Below are 17,282 nucleotides of genomic sequence, written 5' to 3'. Positions count from 1 at the left end.
TTAGGCCTATTTTACCACTCTGTGCACTTGTGATAATTTCCACAGAATTACTCTCATCAGTTCCTCTGATATTGTCTCTGACTGGAGTAAAAACCCATAAACAGAGCTAGATGGCATTAGCCAGCAAAGCCTGGCAATGTTAAACTTGTTCCACTCCTCAGGTGACCACTCCCTTGTTGTTTCTTTAATAGCTTTGTATCTATGGGTGGCTGTAGCTCAGGTGGCAGAGCAGGTCAGCCACTAATCAGAAGGTTGGTGGTTCGATCCCAGGCTGCCTCCTCGCTGCATGCCAAATATCCTTGGGCAAGATACTAACCCCATGTTTGCCTACTGGTGGTGGTCAGAGGGCCCGGTGGCGCCAGTGTCCGGCAGCCTCGCCTCTGTCAGTGCGCCCCAGGGCAGCTGTGGCTACAATGTAGCTTGCCATCGCCAGTGTGTGAATGTGTATGTGAATGGGTGAATGACTGAATGTAGTGTAAAGCGCTTTGGGGTCCTTAGGGACTAGAAAAGCGCTATACAAATGCAGGCCATTTACCATTTATCATCTATGTGATGTTTGCACGTCTACTTTTTTCCCCAAGCAATTTTTTGACCACTTGGGGACAGTAAAAACAAATTTCTGAGTACAAAAGAAGCACACAGCGAAATATTGCAGGTATTCACTTCTTTAAAGGTTTGTTTTTGGGCCTTTAAAGTCTCCTGAAGGATGTATCTGGCTGTTTGGATCCGCTATGTTCACCATCCAGCTTCTGTGTCCAAAAGAGCCCCTTTCGAGGGCACGATATAACAATCCACAATGTTATCTTTCTCTGTTTAATCTGTTTCTTCTACAATACCCACCAAATCCACAATGCAACATATAGTAGTTTTCCAAGGCCTGTATATTAGTTTCTGCAAACATAAACTATGCAAACATAGTTTCTTCCCATAATGGAACCGCAGCGATGACTGTGATGAATAATGCAAAGTTGATGATGACCAGTTAAGTGTCTGAAATCTTGATTTAGTGCTGACTGTGCGTCCGGTACAAGGATGTGTCATAGCTTGCAATTGTATGACACTATTCCCTCTTCACTGCTTGAAAGGAAGGCAACTCATGAAGGCTCACGAAGATATTTCGTGTACCTTCACTTCTTAAATAACTGAGGGAGAACTCAAGATATTTAACCCCTTGAGAGGATCTTCTCTTTGGAGGGTTGTTGACCCACTGCTATTAGGATGTTTAAAGCCCCATTCTCACATTGCTTGAGATGATCTCAATAAGTTACATGATGAGGAGGAGGCACAGTGTCTTATAGAGGTTTCACATCTTGGCCTTGCTTCGTATCTTGGCTCATAGGATGTCTCACATGATTAACAGCCTGGGTTTCCATTTACAAATGTCATATGTTCACAGAAAAGGGGTTGACTCTCACTTCCTCTTTACAGCATGGATTCCTGTTCCAGTTAGAAATTGCATAATAATATTGTCTGCTAGCATTTTAAAACGCTGAGTAGGCAAGTAATGACAATTTGGCCCTTTTCTGTTACGCTTACCTGTTTCTTTTCTCCGTCCTTGTCATCTACGTAGGACAACACAAAGTCTATTCTTCGTACTCCGTCCCTAAAGAACACAGTGTCTCTGCTTGGGTCTAGTTTGTCTGTCTGCAGGAGAAACAACCACAAAGTAGAGCTTTTAGCTTTGAAACATTGGGAAGCCAAACATACGTCCACCCTTGACAGATACAGACAGAAACAAATTAAACTGACTCAGGCTTGCACTCATACAACTGGATACATAAAAAGCACAGAGGAAATATACCCTCCTGAGTCACAAAGAAAAAAATATTTTGACATTAAGCTGAAATCATACTTAAAGATCATACAGATGACATAACACCTTGTGTCAAAATTTGGAGAAGGGGCTAAAATGACAACTTCAAAAGTCCATTATGGATAAGAAGTATTGTATATGATAGATGTTTGAAGGAAATAATCTTTCCATGGCAGCCTTGTTCCACTTTGTTTAAGAGAGTTCTCACTTTCCAGAGGGCTTTATTCTATTCTTTTTTTCTTTATCCAAACAATACTCAGGATTTTCTATGAATCTGTTGTGGTCAGTGCCATACTCTATGCTGTTGCATGCTGGGGCAGCAGGTTGAGGATTCTGGATGCCAACAGACCCAATAAACTCATCCGTAAAGCCTGTAATGTTGTAGGGGTGGAAATGAACTCTTTAAAGGTGGTGTCGGAGAGGTGGATGTTGTCCAAGATAAAGACAGTGCTTGACAATAGCTCACACCCACTCCATGAGTTATAATATCTGCAAAAAGTCCCCAAAACAAACAGTGTTACTTAACCTCTCTTGTGGCCATAAAATATGGAAGCTGAAATTTCCATCATTTTGAAATGAAGTCAGAGAAGTCATGCAGATTCCATAAATGCTGCTTGACAAAGTGATCGTAAACTCATGTCCCCAACATAGGAAAAAAATTAATTGCTGGGTCTGAGGATGATATATGCAGTTTAGACCACTGATTACAGAGACATCAACCCGTTCTGGCTCTTCAGCCGAAAAGCATTTTTAAAAAAACACTTTCTCTGACTAGAAACATTTAGAGGGCAACAATGATGACTGTAAAGAAACCAGATTTAACTGCAAAGCCTGAACGCTACACAATCAAAGCCTAACATTACACAAAAATAGCGGACGGTAGAGGAAAAATGTGTCGTGTCTGTATCGTTACTTAAATTTCAGTATTTGATTACCTGAATGCATTTAGAATTCTAACATTAAATACTTTTCCATTAATGTAGAAATTCATCTTTACTGTTTCCGTATATAAGAAACCTTTACGCTTAAATAAACAATAACCATTATTTTCAGCTACTCTAATTTCATCTATCATGCATCCATGCACGCACGATCATTAAACAAAAAAAGAAATTGAATGTATGTTAGTTTTCTCTGCATATAAAGGCAATCTGAGTTTGTACTATACATTAAATAATTTAGCTTGGGATCTCGAAATAACTGGTGCTGCATGGTAGGTAGCAAAACGAGATATTTGAGCTGATATTCAATAAAAATAGTGAGAAATAGCATGTCTTAACTCCACTTTGAGCTAGTTAGTGTGAACTGCCTGTATATATATTTTTAATGTTTATAGATAAAGTCTAAAAATAATGTTAATTAATTTAATGCCCAAAACACACTACATGGAAAACTTGAGTTTAAATGATGTCATTTTGTGGATTAGCTTTGTTGTTCTATTAGTATGTTTCACATTTATATGGCTTCATTTCTTATTATGATATTAAATCTTTGCTGCTTTTCCATTTTTGTTTATTTTAATCATTTTTGTCTGTCATTGATTGCATGACCCGTCTTGCAATGAAAGAATAACAAAATAAAAAAGGTAACATACATTTGAATTGAAATGTTTAAAAAAAACAAAACATACTTTAAGAACTATATACTATTACAGTGACTTGACTAGGACTTGAAGTGCCATGTTGCCTGAGCAGTTTGCTGCACTCCACCCAGGGTTTTTTTTTTTCTTTCTTATCAGACGCTGTCATTGACTAACAGACTTTCCTCTAAAGGAGTGTGACTCAGCTTCTTATATTCAGGGTGCAATTTGTGGGGAGAAAACCACAGAGGGTTTATTGTCTGAATCCTGTTAGTGTTTATTACTGCTGTCAGTTTCCCATTTATAACAACTAAACTAATTATAACTTCAGCTAAACAAGATCACACAACCACAGCCTTTAAAATAATATTACAACATTTTTCTGTGACATTATCTGTCTTATTATGGCTTTAAACACAGGTGACCCCGTCGAGACAAACTGTTTAACATCCCAGATTAAATCACATTTCCACTTATTGCTATTTAACCTCAGTTTTAAATGAAAAAATCTTAAATTTCAACTGCACAAAATGCTGCCAGTTTAAAAATAATGCAGCAATATTAGGCTTAGAAAACAGACTTTTTCTGCAATCCTGCAGAAAAAGTCTGTTTTCTGATTTTTAGAGTTAACATATATGCAAGTTATGTGTTTTACAGCATCCTGAACCATATGTGAATGACTCTCAGGTTAGGCTCGATCTTTTCACTCAGGAGTGTGGCTGCTATTCTTTATCGGCCCATCACAGTAGCGGCACCATTACTTTCAAAGCCAGCAAGCAGTGCACTTCATTTCTTCATAGACAGCGGCCTGTTGAGTGCAATTCAACGATTTTAAATACAGCATTGCAGAACTCATAGTTGTAGGAAATTCAGATGTTAACAATCGGGGATAATCAGTATTTTTCAAGTATTTTTTTCCACACAAAGTAGAAATATTTCTAGGATTTTCTTGTGAGTTTCCTGTTGATTTCTCCAGGTAATTTAGCTAACTCTGAAACAACAGTGCTTAGTGGTTTAATAAAAAAAAAAATAGAATAGAAGCACTCCAGATCATTCCCCTCCCCTACTTTGTGTCATACCTGTCACAGGATCACAGTGCTGAAAGTGAAAGACAGCATCTGATTTAAGTGTTGTTTGCACTGTGGATCGTTTCAGATGCAGTGCTAAAAATCAGATGGGGCGGTAAAAATAATTTGGCAGAAGCAGGGACATATAGACCAGAGGCAGAGGAATACAGCTTGGTCAACTACACCCTGTTTGGACGGTTAATAAAACATCTTTTGACCTAATGAGAAAATTTTAAAAATATAGCGATTCAGTGTTCAATGGTTATGCACTGAAACCTCATGCACACATATCAGAAATATACCATCATTTGTATTATTAAGATACATAGTGCATCTGTGGAATGACCTCATTATGTCACTGAAAAACCAAAGAGACAGTTTATTTCAGTCTTGCTGAAATGAGCGGCACTCTGTGATAACATGGCTATCTTGTGACTCATCAGAGTCATCAATCAGAGGGGTGAGTCACCAAAGGGTCATCTAAGATTTTAAAATTACTCATACATACAGTGAACACTGACATAAACAATTTAGTTGACTACAAAGGAAATAACACACAGACAAAAGGCTGCTCAATTAACTGTTAATGGAAATCTTAATGGAAATAGATATTTTTATATATGCTTGTTTACATTTAGTAGGGAGATAGGAATCATCATGAAGTTAGCAACTAGCAGCGTTTCAATGCATCCAGTATGTATTGTATTAAACAAAGGAGGCATAGCACATTAACCAGTGCTTTGTGTGCACATCGGTTTACTTTTGAAAAATAGTTGCTCTGAGCTGACCAGCTCCTCTCATACAACTAGCAAAAAAGTGATAAACCTTTAACTGTCATTCCCAAAATGTCTTAATTTTTTTTAGCTAGCTAGATAGAAAGGGAATGTGTTGAAATGCTCACAGATACACCAGCACTCACTTCTGTATTTCCTGGCAGTGGTGCCCTTTCAGATAAAGAACCATTTCCGCTGCTTTCATCTGCAAAATAAATGAAGAAAAGAATAACATCAAGAGAATTATACAGCTGTACAGAAGAGTGCAGTAACAATGCTGTTCATGTTTTAGAATTCAGTCTTTGGTATGTAATAGCATAGTAATTATCTAGTTATTATCGTATTATTGTATTGTAATTGAACTGGTCTAAATACACTCCATCCATTCATCCATCCATTTGCTTCCAATCCAATTCAGGGTCACGGAGGTGGTGGAGCCTCCTCCAGCTGCCATAGGGTTAAAAGTGGCATACACCTTAGACAGGAGTTAACTTGACACACAACTCAGTGTGAGGAATATCTGCAGAGAAACCACACAGGCACATGGAGAACATGCAAACTCCACACAGAACGGTCCCATGAACTCCAGACTTTCTTGCTCTGAGGTGCAACAAGATGCTAACTACTCCACCACTTTGCTGCCCAGTCGAATAAGTCGAATCATTAAATGATATATTTGTTCATGTCAGTAAATGGTTGTCTCACGTAGGACTTAGTGGTCTTTTTCATGTTAGTTTGTGTTGCTGAAGGATTAGCAGCACATAAACTCAAACATAGCCAATCTTAAACAGGTAACCCAGAGACGGGTACCTGGTTGAAGTGAATTAAGCTTAAAATGCACATACTTACAAATTTGCAGACTTTAAGCAAAAAACATGATTAATGAATTAAACATGATTGATTTTTCTAACTTCTCAAAAGCAATAGTTGCATATATATCATCTAAATTGACAGTAAGTAACTGTTAAACTAGTTCAAATAATTTGGACCGCAGGATAAATTAAAGCTCACTCATAACAAAAACATCCCTTTAAGAAGAATCAGCTGCCAAATTACTGTTATGGCTACAAATGCATAGTAGACAGCATCAATATAACAAGAGCCAATGAAAAAAAGACTACAGGAGGCAATATCAGGAGATACTGACTATCACCATGTTTGTAAGTACTGAGTTGAGAGAGATGAAAACACAAAGGCCACATTGCACATACACACTTATGCAATGGCTCGCCACATTCCAGCAGAGCCTCTCCGGCCCTGCGTGGCAGACTCTGGCAGAGGAAATGTGCTCATGTTGCACTGCTCTGCTAGCCGCCTGCTTCCCTATTATTCCTGGATGGTGGGAAAGCTGCACTTCCTGTGGGGGAGGCTGCATGACAAAAACATCAGTGAGAGGGAGGAGCTGGCCGTTGAGGTTGCTGTTGTATCAAAGGGTCCAGCCTCCTCCTAAAAGAAGCACACACGCAGCACACAAAGAACACAAAGCGCTTCAGTCTCCCTCAGCTTGCACTGGCAGAGACCTTTCGTTAAGCAGGAGGGTCTGACAGACAGCAGTGACAGCCAATAGCAGCAGTACTTCACTGAGAGGCCTAAAGAGGCACTTGGAGTAAGAATATGGCATATCAGTTAGACTATAAGAATCCACAGGAAATATAAGTAGCATATTACACCGTCTTTCCAATTAACCCTGTGTGAGCTGCTTTTTTCCTCTCCTATCTTTTTTATCCCACTTGTTTTGGTCTAACTCCAACTGTGCCAAGCCGTCCACAGTTATCACAACCTGGCTTAGAGCAAACAAAGGCAAAAGGCCAGCAACTTCCACAGAGAGACAGACTGAAGGAAAACACAAAGTAGCGTTCCCTCTGGGAAACAGGGCAACAGACACACTTACTAGAACAGATGGCCATAAATGAGTCTTCACTGGAAATTACTACCACGTATTAAAATGAGACAGCTATTAATTTGGGCAAAACTGAATAAGTGAGAAGTGCCATGCGCTCTTTTAACTACCCACTTTCCACCCATTTAACCCAATTACACGTCTCCTGCTATCTATTTACAGGAGCTGAGATACTCTCTCGTCAGCATGATTGTCAAAAAACATGTTACTAACTTCGTGGGAAATGAACAGTGGCATTTTGAACCATCTCCAAAACAAATTAGAGCACCATTGCTGAGTATTGACCCTGATATAGCCAAACAGCATTTCAAAACCTGTTGCATGACTGAGATGCAGTTGAGAGATGTGCTTTTAGTGATTCCAGTTCATAAAAAGTTGTGCATACCTCATGCCCATAGGTCCTGCCCTGTAAGACACACCACAAGGCCAAAACTGGAAGTAGATCAGTGCAAACTCATCCAGGAGGTAGTGACTTTATACATGTGCGATGCAGCCAAGAACAGAATCAACTAATCTCTTTTCCTAAATGAGTTGATTCTATCCAGAGACATGATGCTGTACTGATGTTCAGACGGAGCAGAGGAAGGCGAGAGATTCACATGTAGCCGAAGCAGAGGCATCTGCTGGTGTTATGAGCTGTAAACAGAACAAGGTTGTAGCAGATGTACGCACTGAGCTTTCAGAGCTTTATCATAAGAACAATCGAAAAACTATTTTCGCATCTTTACTTTCTGCATCATTGGAATTTGAATCGTGTTAGGAAATAACAATCATTAAGATCTTTAAGATAAAGTCTATCTGTGTTGTGCGAAAGTCTTGAGCCACCCCTCATTCTTGTAATAGTGGGCTTCAGCAATAGTTCTTCAGACCTTCCAAAGGTCTCTCAAAGTTTTCTTTTGTCATTAGCTGTTTTTTCACTTATTTTCAGTCTACTCTTTACAAATCCCCACTTTCAGAGGAACATTTGTTTTATTGTATAAGCCACTTAAAACTAGAGATGGACCGATCCGATATTACGTATCGGTATCGGTCCGATACTGACCTAAATTACTGGATCGGATATCGGAGAAAAATAAAAAATGTAATCCGATCCATTAAATATCACGAAAGCACCTCACAAAACTTGCAACATGCCGTAACTCACCTCAGAACGTTAGCATGTCGAGCAGTATGCATCACGTGATAGAGCGGCTGTGGCATGCGGGACCTGTCGGTGGTCTGGATATTATTTGGAGCTTCGCTAGCAACCCGGCATTTCATCTCCGACAAAGTTATCCCCGAGAGAAGTAAAGCAAGTGTGTAAGTCCATCTCTGAATGTTTGTAAAGCATTCCTGCGTTAAGTTTAACAAGCGACTGCCTCTCGCTCTCCGGCTGCTACTTCAATCATGAAACTGCTTAATGATCAGCTGATCGGCTTTTCTGTCGCGAGTCCATGTCTCTAGTTTGCTTTTGGCCCACTTTGCACCAGAAAGAGGAAACCAGCGGCTGAACAACAGCAGCACGTTTAAGCTTGATCAGCTGTTGTTAGAATGTATTTAATATTAGTTTCTACTCGAGGATCTTTTTCTACGTAGCTGACGCTGGTAACTGTGCAGGGGCGGATCTAGCAAAGTTTAGCCAGGGGGGCCGATAGGGCATTAACAGGGAAAAGGGGGCACAAAGACATACTTTTCTTTCTTATTCTCATTTAAAATGTCTAGCTTTTGATAAATAATTATCTGACACCCAAAGTTTTAATTTGATGTAAAATGAATAGAAGTCCATTACTGTATATAGTAACTATTAAGTCTAATATATATACCCTAGTAAGCTATAGTACTTTTTCCTTTGAGAAGGTACCATCTGTGCAGTCTGCAATTTTGTTGAAGAAAGATGTTGAATCTATTTAATATTTCTTGAAAAATAATTGATTTCTGTGCATTTTTTTTCACACTGCATCAAATTAAAGTTGATTACGTTGATTAAGCATCATGAGGTGGAGTGTGAGGGGTGGTTCCCTATTTTTTATTTATTTTTGTTGTTGCTGGGAGTTGGAACCCTATTAGTTAGGTTGCTTAATATTTACGCTAAGTACTCTTTAAAATACCAGAATAGGGAGGATGGTGCAGGTTTAAGTTTATTAGATTGATCAGTATTGCTGAACTATGAAATTTTTTTTTTTTTGCATATAGGTATAACAGAATAGCTTTAGTGTAGTTGTTGTTTTAAACTTGAGTATGAACTTATACAAAATGCAGCAAGATATTTTTAAAAAAAAGTTTTGTTGATTAAAAAACACTATATCGGATTCATATCGGTATCGGCAGATATCCAAATTTATGATATCGGTATCGGTATCGGACATAAAAAAGTGGTATCGTGCCATCTCTACTTAAAACTGACCTAATCATCGTTCAACAATAAAAAAAAAAATCACCAACTCAAGAGATGAACCTGACACAGGACCTGGGAGATGCACCCACTGATCCATCTAATGTTTGCTGAAGCCACATCAGAAATATCAATAAGCCATTTCTAACGAACAGGAACCAGGAAAGGAGGCTGAGGTATGCCAAATTACACAAGGAATGGACTAAATGAATCCAATTTTCAGACCTTTGGTTTGATACAACATCTGTATCTGTAAAACACAGTGGAGGCGCCGTCCTGGTTTGGCGCTGCGTTCCAGACAAATATCTCCCCTCAATTACTGATTCACATCAAACTTATTCCGTCAGCAAGATTAAGAACAGTGAGGAGTGACCAGCATCAGAGTTGGAAAATCTCCATTACTCTAAATAATTAAAGAAATCAGAAATCAATTCACATTACATGAGTGGAAGAGAAGAGGAGACCTTGTGCCAGGATACCGGTTCCCTAAAGACAGCACTGATCTTGCAGAATAGAAAGAAAAGAAAGCAGGGGCTATAACACTTCTGTCACTGCTATCGTCTAACAATAATCTATCTTTATCCAGACAATCTAATGATATGAAAATACAGACAAGCCCGTGCTGCCTTTCTATTTACAGTAAACTGACAAAACTTGATTCTGTGCTCGCTCCACTCTTTGCAGGCAGGCAGCCTGCTCGAAGGATATGTGTTCATGAAGATATATGCAAAGCTGGACTAAGGTACAACCAAAGTAGTCAAATGTACCTCTGCACAATCACAATCATTTCTGCTACAGGACTGCCTGTTACAGAAAAGGTGTCTCTAATTTCTGCAGCTTTGGGGACACATGCAGCCCCCAGATGAGACGCACACATAGCTTCACTTTTTGTGTGACGCTGTAAGGCTAGCAGCCTCATCACACTGAGTCACCGAAACAAAGATTATGAAAGTCAACCTGCATTTCTCAATCTGAAACAGCATCCTGGGTTTAGTGTTTATCTAACATGAGGATGTGAAAGTTTACATCACCTACCCACTCAGTCACCCACTCATGTGTACGTTAGCCACATGAATGGCTAATGTACACCCCCTTACTGCTTCCCTAGGAATTAAGAGGAAGAATAGCAGGCAGGTGCTGGTAATCAAATACACTTGATTTAAAGATCACTGTAAGTGTGAACACCTCTATTAAAGCAGACGTTTGGGCAATTTGGAGGTCTAGGTGTGTGTTATTATCACAATACACACAATATGTGTTATTACATATTACCAAGAGGGACATCAATAATAGAAAAACAATTGCTGCTCATTAATTTGGATAGGATTATAAGGCTATTTCCACACCGTCTGAAGTTCATCCTTCTACAGTGGGAAACATTATCCACAAGTGAAAAACACAAGACAGCTTCCATTCTTCCCAAGAACACATTCTAGCAAATTCACCTCAATGCGATGCTCAAAAAAGAGTTGAATCTCAGACTTTAAAAGACTTAGGTTTGCAAAGTTACATTTGAACAAACCACAAGACTTCTGGAACCAAAGTGGAAATGCTTGGTCATAATTCACAGCACCGCGTTTGGCAGAAACCACACACAACATGACACAAACACCTCATTCCCACTGTGAACGCCTCTGTATACCAAAGAATTCTGGAGTCAAATGAAAGGTCATCTGTCCAAAAGCTAAACTTAATCATGCAACAGGACAATGACTCGAAGAACAGCATTCTCCAAAATGATATCAGAGTCTGATAAAGTCACTTCAACTTATTGCTCTCAAGGACGGTTATACAATTTAATCACTCGTGGGGTGAACATAGATTTTCACAAACCTGCATGGAGTCCTGTGACTGCGCTTACATTTTACTTCAGTGCTTGTGCTTTATTTGCATTTCTGTGCCACCACATTTGAGAGGAACACACTGTATTTCATTTTTACTTTGAACTATAAGAATGCATTCAAAGTATGATTGTGTTACTCCCTGTAATAATGAAGGCATACTTTACAGGCTAACATACCACAGGCTAAGAATAAGCTACTGCAGAAGGACTGATGGCTACCTAAAGAAAAAGCTAGCTGTAGTAGCTATCCTTCTTTACTCAGCAAAAGACTATCTGAAGCCAAATGAGTTTTTTTTTCTTCTTCTTATGTCAGACTTATGTTTGAATATGGTAGTCCCTAATTTCTCGGTGATTAGTGGACCTTTTTGGGTAATGTTATCAAAGGTTGCTCATTCTTGATGCTGTAGTGGAAGCACTGAGGCAAAGTATTCAGGCAGAAGCTTGTTAGAGCTTCAACATATCTCTCCTGGGCCCACAGAGTCCACAGGCTGTGCTACATACCGCATTTGTGAGTAAAATTATACATGCAGGAGTTTTTCTGCTTTTATAGTACTAGCAAAACTTTGCTATAAAAAGTTATACATGTTGCTTATGATATAAATCATCAAATAGCCTAGCCACAAGTTGAAATACCATGGGCACATATCTTAATTCAGCGTCTGGGTGCATGCACCAGTACAAATAGTACAAATTTGACACAGTACACAGCACATTAAGCTACCAGACGGCAGACACTTAAGCAAATGGCTACAATATGAAAGCTGAGATAGCAGACAGAGAGGCATTTGATTCTGATCAGCAAACAAACAGGAAAGCCGTAACAAATTTACATAAATGGAGCATACGCAGTGACATTAAACATGATGACGGCACGCGATGGAGGGTGCGAAGAGAAATAGCAGAGATTACAATGACGCGAGGACGGACAGACAGGCGTCACATAAAGCCTCTGATCTGCCCATACCTGGGTGGAGATTAATCCTGAATGCAGTCAACACAGCAGGAACATCTTTAAGGGACAGACAGACAGTGGTTAGGAGGTGGAATTAAACTGTAGATCAGGACAACACAAAGGTTAAATATTGAGCCATCAGACTTTCACTTACACAAGCATTAAAAGAACAGCATAAAAGTACAACAGAGAGTCCTATCACTGCTGGAAATCAGACCACAGCTTTTATATGTTGCAGATCATCGAGACCACTGATGAAAAGCACTCGCTGTGTTTTTGTACCTTTGATTCAGTATCAAGCAAATCGTTTTTACTATGACTCAAGCAACATGCGTGGGCGCCTATGGTTCAGAAGAGGCCCCGCTAACAACTCTCGTGTAGCTCTTCAGTGTGCCTGGCACAGAGCTAGAATGTCCTGCTTGCTGTACTGAAACAGGCGTTCTATATTTTACTCGATTAAGAGCTCTTCAGAGTGTCGTTCGACCTTCCACTTTGACAAATGGAAAACACAGCACTGGTTTATTATGACAGCATAATCCTTTCTCAAGAGAAGTAATACAAACATATCACAGACTGCTCTACAACTTCTCTCTATTCATGAGTTTAATAATACCAGATGGGGCATGAGGGCTCAATTGCAAATCGAGGTATATGAAATATTAATGCGATGAACAATACTGTAGTCTAAATAGGGGTTCCCACTCAAAGTCATCCAATATGCAGGATCACGCGAACCACAAGTGAGTCTTGATGAGAGCATCAGGCAAGTATGTCAGGTTTTTACAAAAAGAACTGAATTAAATTTTAAAATTTGATGCAAAAACGCAAATAAGAACTTTTAATCTTGCAAGCACGGTGCACACCCTGTTTCAGTCAAACCACAACATCCTGAGCTCAAACCCAGGGCCTCTGTCTTCTAGGACGAGGCATCCTCAAAGTCTGCCACTCAACATTTCCTGTCAATACAGCTGACTATATTCAAAATGCATCCAGATTAATATAAATGTTGTTTGAAAACATTGAATACGTGAGGCTTTAAACATATACAAGGGAACACTACTGATAAAGTGGGTTGTTTTTTAATGGTGTCTTCTTTTTAGAAAGCATTGTTTGAAATGTTGACAGTTGTGTTTTCACATTTGTATCATGCTCATGTTGTTGCCAAGAACACAAGTTTCCTTTCTTATCATCAGGAAATTGTTGATACTTTCCTGACAATTACCGGAAAGCTTGAACAGTGCCAGCTGAAGAGGTCATATGCAGAGCAGAAGTCATAATTCATCGCGTTAAACAGACACAACATAACACACCTGGACTTCAACACTTGACGTGTCTGACGGGCTTTTAAGGAAGAGATGTTTGACGAAATTTTTTGAAAGGATGACTGGACGAGACAGATTAGGGCACAAAAGTAGCTTCCTTGCGTCTATGATATGAAGGCCTTGGGCGTTTTGTTTGCCCAATAAGTAGATTAACAACATTAACCAATGAGAGACGGCACAACAGTGAGTCAGGTTCCTGCATCCAAAGCTGCCCTGTAAAGAGCACCCATATAGACTGGTGACATATTAAAGGAAAAACTCCTACACTCCTACAGTAAGGATGTTGGTGAGGGGGAATGGTTTGCTGCTTTGAGTGCCCTTATCACCTAAGAAAAGAATCAATATGGAGGTGTTACCTTTTGCCCTGATAAAACACGTCTATCCTGGTGGGACTGGCACAATGGGTCACTGAATCTTTTGATCAGTATGAAAATGACACGAATCATTTGCTACTGAACTTTCCCTCACAAGATCTCCACCCAGTCGGTGATGGTGGTGACAGATAGTGCGTTCCTCTACAGTCATCAAAGCACCAAATCAGGGGCGTATCTTCTGGAAAAACGATATTCCAAGTTTTCATCAGAGTCCCAGCGACTTTTCAGAGGTGTTTTCACATGTGAGCTTTGGGCAAATTTTGCAAAAATTGAGTCAGGATAGATGTTGTTGTTCTTTCTCAAACAAAACACAACAGGAAACACTTCCCTTCAGCTGTTTTCGCGCTACTGCACATGCTCTGTGTGGTTTAGGCGAGGGAGCTCCCTGCATGCCGGAGGCGGCACAGACGACGCCCATTCACTAGCTGTAAATGCAACGAATTCTAAACAGCGCTGTTCACACATCAGCACAGCGTAACATCAAGCATCCTTTGCACTTGGGAACTGACATTTAAAGAGTGTCTAATGCCTGATCCAGCTGATATCAGCCTTCTCACGTGCACCTCTGTCAGGCAGTGGCTAGAGACGTTCAGGGAAGTCTGAAAGTGTGAAAACAACTTTTGAAAATCCGCTAAAACTATTCTGGCATCGTGCGATGGCCCGACACCTTACTAAGACACATGATGGGTTTTTTATTTGTCACTTGTCTCTACAAAAACGTACCAAAAGGTGAAAGCCCAGAGGAAAAAAAGAGGCATATGCCACCTATGATTAAAAATTTATAGAGCAAAAAATGTATTTCATGCCCAAAACAAAAGGTCTGTACTCTGAAAATAGTTCTGGCAGCACAATAAGACCTCATCTAGTCTTACTGTGGTTGTGGTGAGAGGACGTCTTGCTTGCCTGCCATGTGTTATTCTGTTCTGTTTGCCTCCTCAAAGGGAGTAATTTAATTACAAGGCCTGTTTCCATAGCAACTCTTTTGCTCTGCTTCACCTCTGACTGGCAGATGACTTCATCAGCTGGACTGCGGATTGAGATCACCTTAAAAGGAGGCAAATCCCGATATAAATGAGTAATTAATAACTATTGAGGGCACTTAAAAGTGGAGTCATTAAGATTTTTTCCCTGACTGTGAACTGGCCAAGAAAAAGATTTACTGACAGAGGGTGACAACAAGCAGCAGGTTGATTTTAGAAAACCATCCACCAAACGGTATACGCTGTCCATGGACATCTGGTGTTTATCCAGCAGCAGAATGTCATGTACGATTATAAATCAGTGTTTGGGCAGCTGTGAACAAGGTAACACATACAGACACACACACTGAAGTGAGGACTGAATCCTTCCTCTCCTTTGTTTCCCCTTTCACTTGTGGCTGAAAGTCTGGCCTGATAAGAGCCCGAACAAAGCCTCTGTAGAACAGCAGTCTTTTAATCTACTGCTCACTCTAAATAAACAGCCACGTGTCCTTATAAACAACCCTCTAATACACACAGCGGAGGATATGCAAATACAAACAGGGAAAGGTGTAATTGAGGCATCGTAATCTTAACTCAGACATGGTTTGATTGAATGAAAATGCTGGAAAATGTGTTCTATAAACGTTTTGTTTTTCTCTTCTCATAATGGTCTTGTTGTGATGCAGTGGTCTGTTAGGCAGAGGTAAGCAGGCTCACAAATTAAAAGGCCCGGCTGCTCTTGTCACAAAAGCAACAGAGGTTTCCAGTGAACCTAATTCATCTTGTCCTCCAGCAGGTCAGCAGATATCAGCACATGCCATGCTCTTACTGCAACTTGAGTATACTTGTATTTTTCCTGTTATGGATTTGTGTTTCTTTTGGAAACCAGAGCGTCTCCTGACTTATGCAAAATCTTGCTGGATGCCTCCAGACGTCTGTGGCTCAGTTTTAGAAATGCTGAAAAGTTTCCCACTGCACACGTGCAGAGTTTCAAATGTCAGCGAGAGGACAGCATAAAAATTAAGATTTAGTGTTTGTGAGGCAAAGACATGGGTTATTCAGACTGGGATGGACTGACACATAGTGCTCAAAACATTAAAAGTGTCATTAACTCATAGATCTGCTACTTTAGATACTGGAGTGAAAGCAAGTCATTTAATTCATTCATTCATTAGTAAGATTCATTCAGGACACAAGTCCTGTGCAGCAATGTCATACAATCCTCTCAGGACTAAAACGACCGCAGAACCAAACCATTAGGTTTCACAGTGCTCCATCAACTTAACTGACTTTCTAATGTCCACGTAGAAGCAACAAATCACGGTAAGCCGACATAATTCAACCACGTCTGAAAGCATTCCTGTGGTGGCACATTGTTCAGACTGTGAACCTCCAGAGAGGTGACTTCATGTGACTATAGGCGAAGAGTCAGTAAAGCCTGACTATCTCACCGGGGGCTAGTCCCATTAGATAAGGTGACACATGTTAGGCTTGACAGATAGCAAAAAGTATGTTTACTCACATGCTTTACAGCATGGATCAATTTGTCTTCTTCTCTAATTTAATTCATTAAAAAATGCCTGAGATGCTTCTAGGATAGTTTACTACAGTGTACACTGAGATATTGTGCGCTAAAAATAAATATGCAGTCTGGCTCAGTTTGGGAAACAGACTATGTGTGTGACCTCAGTGTCACCCTGCAGTTGTAAGGGACTTGGCTGTATCAAAGCAGTAGACAAGAAGAACAAACAGCATGTGTGTTTTGGTCATGGGATCTCTGGTGCAACCCAGCATCACTAACTGGGCTGTATACAAGCACAAGCCGAGTAACCAAATTACAGCCACATGTAGAAATGGTTTTGCCACGTAAGACTAAACAACTAGAGGACATATAAATATTCACCCTTCACTGCTGAATTGCGAGTTTACAATGAACCTCGGATTACTGTAACTTGTAGAGCGTCGCTCTGCCACAGCAGCTGCCACATTTAGAAATAAAACCGTGCATTTATGCGGTTACCTGCAGCCCTGGCGCTCTGCAGCTCGATCAGAGTCTCATCCTTCGCCTTACCACTTATTCGTCTCATAGCGGCTAGCGCTGTTATTATAACGGCTTCACCTTCTCGGGAAAGTGGGTAAGGCGGTGAGGATGCCGCTGTCTCCTCTCGGTGTCTGTGAAGACCAGCACTGGGTGATCACACACTGAAATCAGCGAAGAGATCCAGGTCAAGGGAGGGTAGATGGATCATATTTACACTATAATCGATTTTCACTGAAACGGTCCCAACACGGCTCCTGAGTGCTAACCGAGGAGACCAGGCATAAA

At 40.2% G+C, this 17,282-nt stretch overlaps 1 protein-coding gene across 2 annotated transcripts in view; it reads right to left on the bottom strand.

Moving 5' to 3' along the window:
* ano5b (anoctamin 5b) overlaps positions 1–17,282 on the bottom strand; it is a 33,494-nt gene extending 16,212 nt beyond the window's left edge. Inside the window, exons 1-4 of one of the 2 annotated variants that reach the window (XM_085270624.1) lie at positions 16,977–17,282; positions 12,311–12,355; positions 5,379–5,437; positions 1,537–1,644 (exon numbers count right to left, since the gene is read on the bottom strand). In XM_085270624.1, coding sequence (XP_085126750.1) covers positions 1,537–1,644; positions 5,379–5,437; positions 12,311–12,355; positions 16,977–17,043 — 279 coding nt within the window. In that variant the 5' untranslated portion in view covers positions 17,044–17,282. The remainder of the gene's footprint in view (positions 1–1,536; positions 1,645–5,378; positions 5,438–12,310; positions 12,356–16,976) is intronic. The other variant, XM_085270633.1, reaches the window with a different exon arrangement.

This window comes from Mchenga conophoros, linkage group LG1, assembly GCF_057382185.1.
Source record: "Mchenga conophoros isolate Kocher_MC1m ecotype Shallow Benthic linkage group LG1, M_conophoros_male_GT1.1, whole genome shotgun sequence".
NCBI classification, from domain to species: domain Eukaryota; kingdom Metazoa; phylum Chordata; class Actinopteri; order Cichliformes; family Cichlidae; genus Mchenga; species Mchenga conophoros.
Note: the sequence above shows the minus strand (reverse complement) of the source record. Positions and strands in the feature narration are given on the sequence as shown.